The 15,733-nt window shown below is 40.4% G+C and overlaps 1 protein-coding gene across 16 annotated transcripts in view; it reads right to left on the bottom strand.

Annotated features, from left to right (window-relative positions):
* Positions 1-15,733, bottom strand: part of LOC140492006 (rap guanine nucleotide exchange factor 6-like) — a 391,645-nt gene that overhangs the window by 90,541 nt on the left and 285,371 nt on the right. For all 16 annotated transcript variants that reach the window (XM_072590612.1, XM_072590596.1, XM_072590598.1 and 13 more), the window contains 5 exons: positions 13,360-13,524; positions 12,995-13,102; positions 11,586-11,789; positions 9,999-10,107; positions 7,192-7,438 (listed from right to left, as the gene is read on the bottom strand). In XM_072590612.1, the coding sequence (XP_072446713.1) occupies positions 7,192-7,438; positions 9,999-10,107; positions 11,586-11,789; positions 12,995-13,102; positions 13,360-13,524 (833 nt within the window). The remainder of the gene's footprint in view (positions 1-7,191; positions 7,439-9,998; positions 10,108-11,585; positions 11,790-12,994; positions 13,103-13,359; positions 13,525-15,733) is intronic.

Genomic DNA, 15,733 nt, shown 5'->3' with positions numbered 1-15,733 from the left:
AGCCATTTTGCACATGATGCTTTATACTGTATCATACAGAAACTTGTATCTATTTCTAGAGAGACAGGTTTTGCCTAAAACCAATTTCTACAACATCATCATTAGATATAAAGGTTTCCATCAATTCCCAAAGGGTCGTTTCTCTAAAATTTGAGAACAGCTGAGTTTGCTTCTTGAAAACCATCCAACATGTTTTCCTACCTTTGGACACCAGTAACATTACGAGAATTAGGCTGTAAATTTTATACCCAAATAAAAAGCAGTAGGCCACCCAGCATCTCCACCTTGCTTTAAAATTTAGCTGATCTGCTTGCTCTATGTTCATGCGTGCTGCTGACAACCTTTAATTTTCTTACTTATCAAGAATTTAACTCTGCATTGAAAATATTCAAGGGGAGGGGTTGGACCGAAGGGTCGGTTTCCATGCTGTACATCTCTATGACTCTCATTCCTCCACCTTTTCAGAAAGCAAGTTCCAAAACTCATGACCCTCAAAGAAGATATTCTCTCACCTGTGTCTTAAATGGGTGACCCCATTTTTGAAACAGTGGTGCCTAGTTTTACAGTCTCCCACAACCCAAAACATCCTTTCCATATCTAGCCTGTCAAGACCATCTGGATCTTGCATATTTCACTCAAGTCGCCTCTTGTTGTTCTAAACATTAGCCTATCCTGTCCAACCTTTCCTCATCAGTAATCTACCAATTCCAGCCAATAGCTGAGAAAATCTTCTCTGAATTACTTCCAATACATTCATGCTCTTCCTTTAAGACCACCAATAATGTACAGTAGTCCTAATGTCAATTCATCAATACCCTGTATAACTGAAGCTAACTGACCTATTTTTCTAATCAATTCCCCTTGCAATTAATATTAACATTTAATTAGCTTTTCTAATTATTTGCTGTACCTACATACTGAATTTTTGCAGTTTAAACATTAGAACACCCTTGTATCTCTGCACCTCAGAACTCAGTAATTTCTCATCATTTAAATATGACTCTTTTTATTCTTCCTGTGCAAAATGGACAATTTCATGTTTGACCATAAAATACACCATTTTTCAGATCTTTGCCCACTCCTTTAACCAATTTATATCCCTTTGTTCTCCTCACAACTTACATTCTTACCTATTGCAAATTTAGCAACAATACATGCAGTATTTTCATCCAAGTAATTTATATAAAAAGGTGAGGTCAGAGCACAGATCGATGATGGCACACCATTGTTACATGTTGCCAAACAGAAAAAGGCTCATTTTTGGCAACTTTATGTCTCCTGGTAGCTGACCAACCTTCTATTCATACCAACAGGTTATCCTCTACATAATAGGTTTTGATTTTCTGTAATAACATTTTATGTGACACTTTATCAAATGTTGACTGAAAATCTAAGTACAGTATATCCAACAGTTCTCCTTTAAATAAGTTGGTTAAAAATAATTGCCCTTTCACAAAACTACTTTGACTTTGCTCAATTACCTTGAACATTAAATGTCTTGCTTGAATGTCATTCATAATATCTTTTTACAAGTTCTTAAGACATATATTCAACTAATTAGCCAGTAGTTTCCTGTTTTTTGTATCTCTATCTTTTTGAGAAATGTAGCTACAATTGCTATTTTGCAATCTAATGGGATCGATCCTGAAACTGGGGAGTTTTAGAAAATTAAAACTAATGCATAAACTTTCTCACTAGCCATTTATTTTAAGACCATAATATGAAGTCGATTCAGGACCCAAGGACATGCTGGCTTAGTGTCAACAATTTGCACAGTACCTTACCTCTTTCCCACTGATTTACTTTGTTAAATTAATTCATTCATGGGATGTGGGTGTCAGTGGTTTGTCAGCATTTATGGCGTAACCCTACTTGCCCTTCAGAAGGTGATGGTGAGCTGCCTTCTTGAACAGCTGCAGTCCATTTACCGTAGGTTGATTCACAATGCCATTAGGGAGGTAGTTATAGGATTTTGACCAGCGACACAGAAGGAACAGCAACATATTTCAAAGTCAGCATGGTGAGTTGCTCGAAGTAGAACTTGCAGCTGGTGGTATTCCCATGTAACTGCTGCCCTTGTCCTTCTAGATGGAAGTTTTATGGGCTTGGAAAGCTGTCTAAGGAGCCTTGATGAATTTCTGCAGTGTATCTTGTAGATTGAGTGAATGGCAGTGGTGGAGGAAGTGAATGTTTGTCAAAGGGGAGCGAATGGAGAGAATTCCATCACATCCTCGACTTGTGATTGTAGATGACAGATAGACTTTGAAGAGGCAGGTGGTGAGTTACTCACTAACCTAGCCTTTGTAGCCATGGTACTGAAATGGCTAACTCAGTTCAGTTTCTGGTCAATGATAAAATTAAACGTCTAGATGTGAAAAAAATATATATTTTGAACTTAATGTCTCAAGTAATAACATGTATAAAAAAATCTCCTGGAAGCAAAGTTTAAACTTAACAAAAATCTTAAATGGCTGCTTGGGTAATGCTCTGGCACATTTATTTAAATGTGACATTTGCTGAATAATATATTAATCATAAATTGTTTCATGCAATCATCTCACAGGTACCCCAAATATCAGGCAACGAAGACATCAGCTCCAAGTTATACCCTTCAACTTTGAACACTAGGATAAGCCCTGGGGGGTAGGAGGGGGTGTGTGTGTGTATTAAAGAAACATGAAAAGAATAAAAGAATGTTGTTATATCTACATAACTTAGTGCAAAGCACAATTTATTCTAAAGGGGCTTTGTTCATCATTCTTGGCCTCTTCACGTTATATACCAGAAGGTGGGAAAAGAATTGAGATAACAACCTGATCCCACTGTACTTACATTATGAAGCTAATACACAAGTATTAGTATTCAGCTTGACTTTTGTGCTGTATTGCATCTCCCTCTTTTACAAGGAAATCCCTTGGTATATACTTGGCACCTTCCCTTCAAATATTTACTGAGCATCATGAAAATAAGAAAAGACAATGCTTTTACAGATAACTTTCATGATATTCTTTCAACCAAAAAGCCAAGTTTGGAATTTCCAGAAGGCATTGAATCAGATTCCACATCGAGTCATAGAGATGTACAGCATGGAAACAGGTCCTTCGGTCCAACCTGTCCATGCCAACCAGATATCACAACCTAATCTAGTCCCACCTGCCAGCATACGGCCCATATCAGGAGCGCATATTGTATGGAGTAATATAGCAGCCTAGATAGGAGGTTGTTTTTTGCCAGCCAACCAACGTACACCTAAAATCGGTCTTTTTTTTCAGATTAGCAGAGTGATGCCAAAGGGTCTGTGCTAGGTTCTCAATATTTTAATTTTTTTACCAATGACTTGGATGGGATTTAATGCATGGTGGCTAAATCTGGAGACAATATTAGGATTGATAGAAACTTGTATTACGAAGGTGACATAACAAGGATAACAGATCAATATAGACAGGTTAAGTGAGTGGGTAAGCTCAGCCAACCTCTCTTCGTAAGTTAAGCCCTCCATTGCAGGCAACATCCTGGTAAATCTCCTCTGAACCCTCTCCAAAACATTTGCATCTTTCCTATAATAGGGCGATCAGAACTGAACAGAGCATTCCAAGTGCGGTCTAATCAAAGTTTTATAGAGCTGCAACAAGATCTCACGGCTCTTAAACTCAATCCCCCTGTTAATGAAAGCCAAAACACCATATGGTTTCTTAACAACCTTGTCTACCTGGGTGGCAATTTTAAGGGATCTATGTACCTGCACACCAAGATCCCGCTGTTCCTCCACAATGCCAAGAATCCTGTCTTTAATCCTGTACTCAACTTTCAAGTTCGACCTTCCAAAATGCATCACCTTGCATTTATCCAGGTTGAACTCCATCTGCCACCTCTGCATCCTGTCAATGTCACGCTGCAGCCTACAACAGTCCTCTATACTATCAATGACACCTCCAACCTTTGCGTCATCTGCAATCTTGCTAATCCATCTTTCAATCTCCTCATCCAAGTCATTAATAAAAATTACAAAGAGTAGAGGCCAAAGAACAGAGCCCTGTGGAACACCACTAACCACTGACTTCCAGGCAGAATATTTTCCTTCTACTACCACTCGCTGTCTTCTTTCAACCAGACAGCTAAATTTTCCTGTATCCCATTCCTCCTGGCCTTCTGAACGAGCCTACCATGGGGAACCTTATTTTTTTTTTAGATTAGATTACTTTACAGTGTGGAAACAGGCCCTTCAGCCCAACAAGTCCACATCGCACCCGCCAAAGCGCAACCCCTACATCTACCCCTTACCTAACACTACGGGCAATTTAGCATGACCAATTCACCTGACCTGCACATTTTTGGAGTGTGGGAGGAAACCGGAGCACCCAGAGGAAACCCGCGCAGACATGGGGAGAATGTGCAAACTCCACACAGAGAGTCGCCTGAGGCGGGAATTGAACCCGGATCTCTGGCGCTGTGAGGCAGCAGTGCTAACCACTGTACCACTGCGCCACCGTGCCGCCCACAAATGCCTTACTGAAGTCCATATACACAACCACCACTTGACCCTCATCAACTTATCTAGTAACATCCTCAAAGAATTCAATAAGATTTGTGAGGCATGACCTGCCCCTCAAAGCCATGCTGACTGCATTTAATCAAGCCATGCTCTTCCAGATGGTCATAAATCCTATCCCTCAGAATCCTTTCTAACACCTTCCAGACGATAGACGGGAGACCGACTGGTCTGTAATTGCCGGGGATTTCCCTATTTCCTTTCTTGAAGGGAGGAATTACATTTGCCTCCCTCCAGTCCTCTGACACGACTCCGGTGGAGAGCGAGGATGCAAAGATCTTCGCAAGCGGTGAAGCAATCACATTTCTCGCTTCCCAAAGCAGCCGAGGACAAATCTGGTCTGGCCCTGGCGACTCGTCAATGTTTGTCAAAATTTTCAACACATCAGCTTCCTCAATCTCTATTTGTTCCAGCATGCTTACCTGCTCCTCAATGGTTTCATTCACTACAAGGTCCTTTTCTTTCGTAAAGACAGAAGCAAAAAACCCAGTTAGAGCTTCCCCTCCCTCCTCAGACCCTATACACAAGTTCCCTATGCTATCCCTGATCGGCCCTATTCTTTCTTTGATCATTCTCTTATTCCTCACATATGTGTAAAATGCTTTTGGATTCTCCCTAATCCTTCCTGCCAACCCTTTTTTGTGTCCCCTCCTGGCTCTCCTCAGACCATTTTTGAGCTCCTTCCTCGGCTACCTGTAATCCTCTACAGCTGAGCAAGACCCTTGCTTCCTCCACCTTACGTAAGCTGCCTTCTTTCTTTTGACGAGAAGCTCCTCCACTCTCGTCATCCACGGTTCCTTTATCTTACCCCTTCTTGCCTGTCTCAGAGGAAAAACATTTGTGCATCACTCGCAACAACTGTTCCTTAAACAGTCTTCATACGTCTATAGTGCCCTTTCCATGGAACAATTGCTCCCAGTCCATGCTTCCCAACGCACTTCTGATAGTATTATAGTTTCCTTTTCCCCAATTAAATATCCTCCCATTGTGCCTGCTTCTCTCCTTCTCCATAGCTATATAGAATGTGAGGCAGTTGTGGTCACTATCCCCAAAATGCTCTCCCACCGCAAGATCTGACACCTGCCCCGGCTCATTGCCGAGCACCAAATCCAAAATGGCCTCTCCCCTCGTCAGCCTGTCAAAGTACTGAGTTAGGAAACCCTCCTGAACACACCTTACAAAAACAGCTCCTTCCAAACCATCTGCTCGAAGGAGGTTCCAATCAATATTGGGAAAGTTAAAGTCACCCATTACAACTACCCTACCACATTCACACTTTCCCAAAATCTGCCAACCTATGCTTTCTTCAATCTCTCTGCTGCTACTGGGGGGCCTGTAGTAAACCCCTAATGAGGTGACTACTCCCTTACTGTTCCTAATTTCCACCCATACTGACTCAATAGGCAGACCCTCCTCAACAATGGTAACTTCTGTAGCTGTGATTCACTCTCTGATTAGCAGTCCTACACCCTCTCCTTTTTTTCCTCCCTCACTATTCTTTTTAAATGTTCTAAACCCTGGAACATCCACCAACCATTCCTGCCCCTGAGAAACCCACGTTTCTGTTATGGCCACAACATCATAGCACCAGGTACTGATCCAAGTTCTAAGCTCATCACTTTCATTCCTGATACTCCCTGCATTAAAGCAAACACACTTTAACCGATCCCTTGGTTCTTTCCCAGGAAGTTCCTTCCCACTGGCTGCGCTACCTCTTGCTATTGCCTCATCTCCATCAACACTCACCTCCAGTATATAGCTCAGGTTCCCATCCCCCTGCCATACTAGTTTAAACCCTCTTGAATAACTCGAGCAAACTTTCCACCCAGGTCATTGCAATGATTTTCTAGTTTGATACCCGGAATGAATGGCTTGGCCAATAAGGAAAGATTATGCTAGGCTTAGAAGCTTTAGAAAGGCTAAGCTTATTGTCACAGGAGTTTAAAAGAGCAAGGGAGGATTTGACTGAAATGTAAAAAAATCCTGATTGGTCTTGATAAGGTAAATGTGAAAAAACATTTCCTCTTGTGGTTCAGTCCACAACCAGATGCAACTGTTTTCGAAATTGAGGGCAGCCTTTTTTTTTAAACAGAGATGAAAGGAATTTTGTTTTTAATCTGGTGGGTAGTATGATTTTGGAATTACTGGCCTCAGAAGGTGGTGGAGGCATAGTCATTGAATATTTTTAAGAATGTAGGAAAAGAGATTCATGTTAGACAAGGAAATCAAAGGTTAACTGGGAATCTAGGTAGGTTGGAATATGGAATGTGGCACACAAACACATCAGCCAGGATCTTATTGAATGATGAAGCAGATTTGAAGAGCTCAATGGTCATAATTCAGATCTTCATATATTTGTATGATTAGCATTCAAAGTATTCAATAATCATCAAACACTTAATTTTTTTGGTTGGACATTGTCTTTCAATGATTCTCATGCTGATACTTGCTCAGCATCAGCTTCATAATATAAGTACAGTGGGATCAATTAGATAGTCTTGATTCCATTATTTGTCCTGTATGTATTTCAAATCATGGAGATTAACAATTAGAATTGGTTGTAACTGGGTATTTTCAGAAAGATAGTCAGCCATTAATGAAAAATTCATTACAAATTCATCTGACTCAAACATTCGACCTACCTGAATGGTTTTGGTGGCAAGATGCTGAAACGTGTCTTGTCAAGTATTTTCCGAATTTTGTTGCGACCACCTGATACTGTGTTGGCTTTCATCTTCTTGTTACTTTTCTCAGAAGGAAATATTTGCTCCACATCTCTGTGCAAATCTGGATGCGAGTAACGATTCCCCTTTTTTTCTGCAATTTTAGGAATGTGAGGAGCCCCGTTTTTTTTCTCCTGAATTAGTCTATTTAGCAACTCCTTAAAAACTGCAGAGAGGAGAACAATCAATAATTGCTAACAGCAGAAATAAATTTCCACAGTCAAATAATTCGACTTGAAATTGCCCAGTTCAAAACCCTTCTTCCTAAATATCAATTTTTGGTGACTCCTATCTTCAGTTACTACCTGTTTGTTGATCCTCACCCACCATACACCCATTTTTGGCATAATATAACTCAAGTGTAGATGAAAGATTAAACAAGCTACAATATTCACTGTTCCTGATCAAGTCACAATTTTCATTAAACTTTTGAGTCTATATGAAGTCATCCCTTTGTCAAGAGTTCAACTGCTTCTCCTCAGCGGATCAGAGATTAGGAAAAAGAACACCGTCAACAAGCACTCAATGCTATGTGACATGACACATTTGTACATAAAGTTGCTCCCTCATAAAATTAAGATGAATGTTTGAAATGCTATCGCTGAGTCCAAAAGCTTTTTGTTCAAACAAATTTCTTAAAGAAGGAGGTAAATTCCCAAATTTCCATTGAATGTAATAATTTGGCAGTATTTGATTCTAACATAATCAATCCAGATTGTAAAGGACCTCATTATTTTTTCCTTCTGGCCTATAAATTGGAAAATGGAAGTTGGACAGTGCTATATAGCAAGTAGGAACCTACTTTGGAGTATAATGGGATTGGGTGGTGTATATTTAGCTGCACAAGGGGTTATGTTACTTTTCAAGGTAGTGGGTGGATACTTAAGGAAATAGAGTGGTACCAGGAGTCTTTGAGTTAAGTGAAAATTGCTTAATGACACCCCTAGGACCAGTTCAGTTTCAGTTTCTTACAGACCTGTCAGGGTATGACACTTTCAGAGGGCAGTCAATCTGTGGAATTCTTTACCACAGTGGCCTGTCGAGGCTGGGTCATTAAGTATAGTCAGAGCTGAAATGGACAGATTTTTAATCAGTAACTGATCCAAGAGTTATTGGGAAAGTGCAAAAACAGAAATCGAAGATTATCGGATCAGCTATAATCTCACTGAATGGCAGAGATGATTCAATTGGCAGAATAACTTCTGCTCTTAAATTTTATGGCCTTATATAACTCCTTAGAACTGTAAAGCTGACAAAGAACTCCCAGCAAGTGCTGATCCTGTCAATCAGCATCAACACACTAATACAGAACTTTAAGTGCTAGAAGTTGATGTTTTCTCCTGTGCACTTAATTTCTAGTAGATATTAGATGGCATGAATGAGTAGGATAGAGTGGGGGAAGAGGAGTGGAACTAAATAGGCATTGGGGTATTGAAAGGATATGGGGATGGATGGTGAATATTTGATAGCCTGCATGGGGCATGATGAGTGAAAGGGTTTGGGGCTGGAAGCATTTTAAAAATTTTAATTGTTAGATAAGTCACTACCGTTCAAAGCAAGCTTTTCACTCAGCATGCCTCTGCTCTTCTTGAGTCACTTGGCCCACCTTCCAATTCGGCTCCTCACCCCACTAACTCTGAAAATAGTGAGCACGGGAGGACAACTTTAAAGTGAGGTTTGCAGAGCCATAGATTTTCCCACCTTTGTACATCTGACATGGGAACAAAGATCAACATTCAAACACTTTGTGGGGAGGTATCAAGGTCTTTGAAGTTACTAAGTAGAATGGCTTCTAACAAATTACATAGGCTTTAGATCCATTCTTAATGCAGTTCAGGAGTGCAACATACGGCTGAGCACTCAGCAGATGATTTTTCTCATCAAAAATTTACCTGTAATTTGAAAACAAAGGAAGGGACTAATAGGAATTAACGAATTGGAAACAGGAAAGATAGAGATAATTTGTTCGGTAGTAGTTTGATCAGGTTCTGGTCGTTAATTTCCCTTATCCTTACTGAGGTAATGGTGATGAAAACTTTGCTTAAACATTGGTCTTATTGTCACTACAAAATCTCTGAACATGACACAATTTTCTAGAATAAACGAAGAAGAAAAAAACTTTGCTTCATCTTACATGTTTCAGATCCTTCGGTCATTCCAACACCCTTCACAGCAAAAAGTACCTGTGAAGTGTTTTTTACTGTTGGGTCAGTAAATAGAATGCCCCATTAGCACAAAGTTCCTCAAAAAGAAATTAAATAAACAATTTGCATGTTTGTTGGAGAAAAGGAAAATATTGACCATAGCATCAAAGAAACTTTGAATAGTACCTACCTACCCATTTTTTTTTCTATTCACCTTGATTGTGTAGACTGGGTCTCAGTTTATCATTCAAAAGACACTAACATTCACTCATTACTAAACTCAAGCACCTTTTGGGATTTCACACTCAAGTCTTTATCATGTAGCTTGAGAACTCAACCTTCTGAATTGAAGGTGTTAATAGTGCTCAGAACAAAACCTTGCAAAGTGAGCATACTGCCAAAGTAGTACATGTGAAATGTAACCCTTTGGGACATCCTCAGGACATAATAAGATACCATATTCAATAAGATTTGTAGTCATATGCATGAAGAAAAACACTAACTCAATAACTCTCAAGTTACATATCATATCACTAATGGTATTAATTAATTTGATTATATTTAAAGTTCATATGCACTCACCAAAAATGTTGGTCTTCACAGTGATAGACAAATGTGTATTATTTCTCAAAATATCTTGAGCTTTTGTGAACTGGATATTCTCAAAATTCTGTCCATTTACTTCCATAATCTGAAATAGATTTGTCACTTGTTTTAAAACTTTTATTGATATTAAGAAAGACAGAATCAACACATACTTCCCCCTTTGCTTGCATTTTGTTAGCTGCATCATCAATAGGCAATCATGCCAATGACCAATTACCTATCATAGGAGTTAAGTATTTCTTCTTTTGTGTATTAAGCAAACAGCTGAATATTTAACATTGCCTTAATGTAGCAGAACCTCAATCTCTCTCACCACAGGCATCCCCTCATTACTCCCTCCTCCAAACTGTATTTTCAACAGAATTTTCCACATAGAAACCTGAAGAATGCTGCAGATTTTATATCTTGCTAGACCTAGTTAATTGGGGTTAATTATAGAATTAATACAACTCATCTTGTCCAAGATCAGCTCGTTCTGCATGGGTGATTCATCTTTTGATCCTTGTGGTTTCCAGTTCATATGACTCAGCTAAAATCTAGATAGATTTGCTCCAAGTAGAGGTGAAGTGTCTTATCTAAGGTAGGACTTAGGTATTGTCATAATAATGTATAGTAAGGTGCCATGTCTAAACTGACTATTCAAACAGAATACAAAAGGTTGTTAGGGTGTAAATTCAAGGTTACAGTTAAATTTTCTGTATTACCTTCCCTTGTTTCATACTTATTGTCACATTGTCCACAGAAGTATTTGCAGTTAAATTTTAAGGGAATATGAAATACACATAATTCTCATTCTTGAAACTGAACAAAGGGAAGATTTAAACACAAGTGACCATGCCCAGTATAAATAAAGTTGCATATGTATGGTTAGATAGTCTAGTTAAAAAACAATTTGGATTTACATAGTGTTTTCTGGATGTCTCCAAGTGCTTTGCGACTAAAGAACTTGTTAGAATTAAAAAATTTTTTAAAAAAATTAAAAAAATAAATCTATTTTGCCCATAGCAAATTTCCACGACAGAAATGCAATAATGACCAGAAAATGTGCTTTTGATGTGGTGTTGACTGAAGGACCAATGTCTAGATTAGAGTGTTGCTGGAAAAGCACAGCAGGTCAGGCAGCATCCGGGGAGCAGGAAAATCCAAAAGCCCTTGATCAGGAAGAAAGGATCCCTAGGACACCAGGGATAATCTCCTGGTTCTTCCTCCAAATGGTACCCTGAGACCTTTTACATCTACCTGAGAAGACAGATGGGACTCTGCTTTAATGTCTCATTCAAAAGAGAACATCTCCTACAGACCTCCCTGAATCTCATTTTAAGACTTGAGCGGGACTTGAATCCGGAACCTTGTTACTCAGAGGTGAGAGCAATGTCAACTTCATAACTGCTTACACACTCAAAATTTCATACAATATCTGTTCATTCTTAATACAATTGACAAAAATACACATTTAATTTTAATGAATTTACAAAAATTAAAACAAATAAATTTTTAAAAGCCCAAGCTTCAAAGATTTCAATTGTTTCAAATGATTGTACTTTCAAATTCAGTAGTTTTTACCTGGTCGCCTCGCTTAATACCAGCCTCAGCAGCTTTACTGCCTGCCTCCACACTTTCCACAAAAATACCAAATCCTCTCTCACTGCCACCAAGCAAAGTGAAGTACAATGGGGACTCTCTTGAAGGCTTTAGCAAAGTTATCTGCCTCCATTTGGCTTTAGCAGCACATGCAATATTCAACAACCTGAGATGTCCTTTCATTTTCTGTAGATTAAAAAGAATATGTATTGAATAGTAACTTTACATACAGTTTACAGTAAAGGTAGAAAACAATGAGTAATTGACAGTTATTGTAGGCTGCTACTCTAATCGAAGTATTCAAATGGAATACTTATGACAGAACAAATTATTTATAATCCATCCAAAACTCAAAATTGAAGTATTTAAAAATCAACCAGTTATGTAACTAGCTTTAATTTATTTCATTATATTTCACTTTTAACTGTTGTTAATCCTGTTAGCGACTATTACAAAGGCATTACTTGTTCAAAACTAGCTGCACAAGTCTATTAAAACAAGAATAATCTTTATTCAGGCAATAATATATGATTAAGCAATATATGAGGCACTTGATGCATCAGTGTAGTATATGTTCTGGCATGAGGCAGCGATAGGCACAAAAGCATTGATTAATCTAACTTTGCAATCTATTGTTGCTATTAGATCTCATTCATTTAAACAAAAAAGTCAACAAGTGTACTCAAGTGTACTTGATATTTAATACTATTAACCAGACCAATAGAACAAAAGAATAGACTTTGGTGAAAATTAACAAAGTAAATAGAATGGTGTTTGGGGAAACAGTTAGTGGGCAGGGATGGGATTGGTAATGAAGTCTTACATTATGTCATTGATTTGATCAGAACTATATTAACAGCATTCTATGACAAGTACTTAGAAAAAACAATTGTCTTCTAAGAACAATTACTACTGAGGTTCAATGACATGATAAATTACAAAAGTGATGCTTGAGCCATTTATTTCTCACTGATGTCACATGAATAGCATAATTAAAGTACCAACAAGATAGGGAATGACGACAATTGGGAAAAAAAAATCTTATTGTTTGTAGGCAATGAATGTGTTTGTTTGGAACTTTGAATTGGTTCTATAACCACAGGTTTTTTCAAAATGATGCAAGTTTATATGTTTTACTATAAACTCTAATATGTTACTATAATCCCTCCCCAATACTATATTCAGGTGTGTTCATGTTCTACCAATGAATGCATTTTCTATTTTCCTCTTCCTCATACTAGTGATGCATTTAACTTGCTGTGCTTAACTTGATGTGATATTTGCTATTTTTAATCATCCTAGAACTTACTTCTGTACTTTGTTTTCATCATGCCAAAATGTTTACTGATGTGCCAGTAGTACTCTTGTATTAGTTCAATTTATATACTTACTGCAGTTTCCAACTTATTTTCAAATTCCTCTAGAAAATTGGTCATAGCAGGATCCCCTTCAAAATCATTGAAGTGATTGTTCACCCACAACAGCACAACTCGCGTGACCTTAAACATAATTATTTGGAATTCAGAAGACATATACACACACACACACATAAAATAAACAAGTCATAAAGCATGCTCAGGAGTTTGAAATAAAGTTAATTACATATTTTCATTACTACAGATAGCTGCTGTATGTTATTGTTACGACATACGGTCACACGAAATGGCAGTTCATCCAAATACACAAAAAAGTCTTCAAAATCCATTTTTATACTTTCACTTTATTCACTAGAAACTAATTTAATCTTGGCACTAACCTTGTCCCGAAGGCTATCAATCTTAAACCACTCCAGTAATTTCTCTCCAACCTCCATGGGGCTTGACAGAAATGTTCTACATGTTAATAAGAAATCCTCTATGTATGTGGGATCCACAATGGAATGTTCTTCAACTAGATGTCTAATGAGTCTGTCTGGTGTTCCCTGGAAAAGTAAAGGAATGTTATTGAAGTCAGGTCAGTTATCTTGCTTTTGGATTAGTGGTGCTAGAAGAGCACAGCAGTTCAGGCAGCATCTGAGGAGCAGCAAAATCGACATTTCGGGCAAAAGCCCTTCATCAGGAATAAAGGCAGAGAGCCTGAAGTGTGGAGAGATAAGCTAGAGGAGGGTGGGGGTGGGGAGAAAGTAGCATGGAGTACAATAGGTGAGTGGGGGAGGGGATGAAGGTGTTAGGTCAGGGAGGAGGGTGGAGTGGATAGGTGGAAAAGAAGATAGGCAGGTAGGACAAGTCATGGGGACAGTGCTGAGCTGGAAGTTTGGAACTGGGGTGAGGTGGGGGAAGGGGAAATGAAGAAACTGTTGAAGTCCACATTGATGCCTTGGGGCTGAAGTGTTCCGAGGCGGAAGATGAGGCGTTCTTCCTCCAGACGTCTGGTGGTGAGGGAGTGGCAGTGAAGGAGGCCCAGGACCTCCATGTCCTTGGCAGAGTGGGAGGGGAAGTTGAAATGTTGGGCCACAGGATGGTATGGTTGATTGGTGCGGGTGTCCCGGAGATGTTCCCTAAAGCTCTCTGCTAGGAGGCGTCCAGTCTCCCCAATGTAGAGGAGACCACATCGGGTGCAACGGATGCAATAAATGATATTAGTGGATGTGCAGGTAAAACTTTGGATGTGGAAGGCTCCTTTAGGGCCTTGGATGGAAATGAGGGAGGAGGTGTGGGTGCAGGTTTTGCAGTTCCTGCGGTGGCAGGGGAAGGTGCCAGGATGGGAGGGTGGGTTATAGGGGGACGTGGACCTGACCAGGTAGTCACGGAGGGAATGGTCTTTGCGGAAGGTGGAAAGGGGTGGGGAGGGAAATATATCCCTGGTGGTGCGGTCTTTTTGGAGGTGGCGGAAATGTTGGCGGATGATTTGGTTTATGCGAAGGTTTGTAGGGTGGAAGGTGAGCACCAGGGGTGTTCTGTCCTTGTTATGGTTGGAGGGGTGGGGTCTGAGAGCAGAGGTGCGGGGTGTGGACGAGATGCGTCGGAGGGTATCTTTAACCACGTGGGAAGGAACCTCCGCGAGGAGGTTGAGCAATTCATCAACTTCACCAACACATTCCACCCAGACCTTAAATTTACCTGGACCATTTCTGACACCTCCCTCCCCTCCCTGGACCTCTCCATCTCCATTAATGATGACCGACTTGACACTGACATTTTTTACACACCCGACTCCCACAGCTACCTGGATTACACCTCTTCCCACCCTACCTCCTGCAAAAATGCCATCCCGTATTCCCAATTCCTCCGCCTCTGCCGTATTTGTTCCCAGGAGGACCAGTTCCACCACAGAACACACCAGATGGCTTCCTCCTTTAGAGACCACAAATTCCCTTCCCACGTGGTTAAAGATACCTTCCAACGCATCTCGTCTACACCCCACACCTCCGCCCTCAGACCCCATCCCTCCAACAGTAACAAGGACAGAATGCCCCTGGCGCTCACCTTCAACCCTACCAACCTTCGCATAAACCAAATCATCCGCCGACATTTCCGCCACCTCCAAAAAGACCGCACCACCAGGGATATATTTCCCTCCCCACCCCTTTCTGCAAAGACCATTCCCCTCTGTGACTACTTGGTCAGGTTCATGCCCCCCTACAACCCACCCTCCCATCCTGGCACCTTCCCCTGCCACCGCAGGAACTGCAAAACCTGCACCCACACCGCATCCCTCACTTCCATCCAAGGCCCTAAAGGAGCCTTCCACATTCAAAGTTTTACCTGCACATCCACTAATATCTTTTATTGCATCCGTTGCTTCCGATGCAGTCTCCTCTACATTGGGGAGACTGGACGCCTCCTAGCAGAGCGCTTTAGGGAACATCTCCGGGACACCCGCACCAATCAACCACACCGTCCTGTGGCCCAACATTTCAACTCCCTCTCCCACTCTGCCGAGGACATGGAGGTCCTGGGCCTCCTTCACCGCCGCTCCCTCACCACCAGATGCCTGGAGGAAGAATGCCTCATCTTCCGCCTCGGAAGACTTCAACCCCAGGGCATCAATGTGGACTTCAACAGTTTCCTCATTTCCCCTTCCCCCACCTCACTCTAGTTCCAAACTTCCAGCTCAGCACTGTCCCCATGACTTGTCCTACCTGCCTATCTTCTTTTCCACCTATCCACTCCACCCTCCTCCCTGACCTA

Source organism: Chiloscyllium punctatum, chromosome 20, assembly GCF_047496795.1.
Source record: "Chiloscyllium punctatum isolate Juve2018m chromosome 20, sChiPun1.3, whole genome shotgun sequence".
NCBI classification, from domain to species: Eukaryota; Metazoa; Chordata; class Chondrichthyes; order Orectolobiformes; family Hemiscylliidae; genus Chiloscyllium; species Chiloscyllium punctatum.
This window is presented reverse-complemented; position numbering and strand designations above follow the sequence as displayed.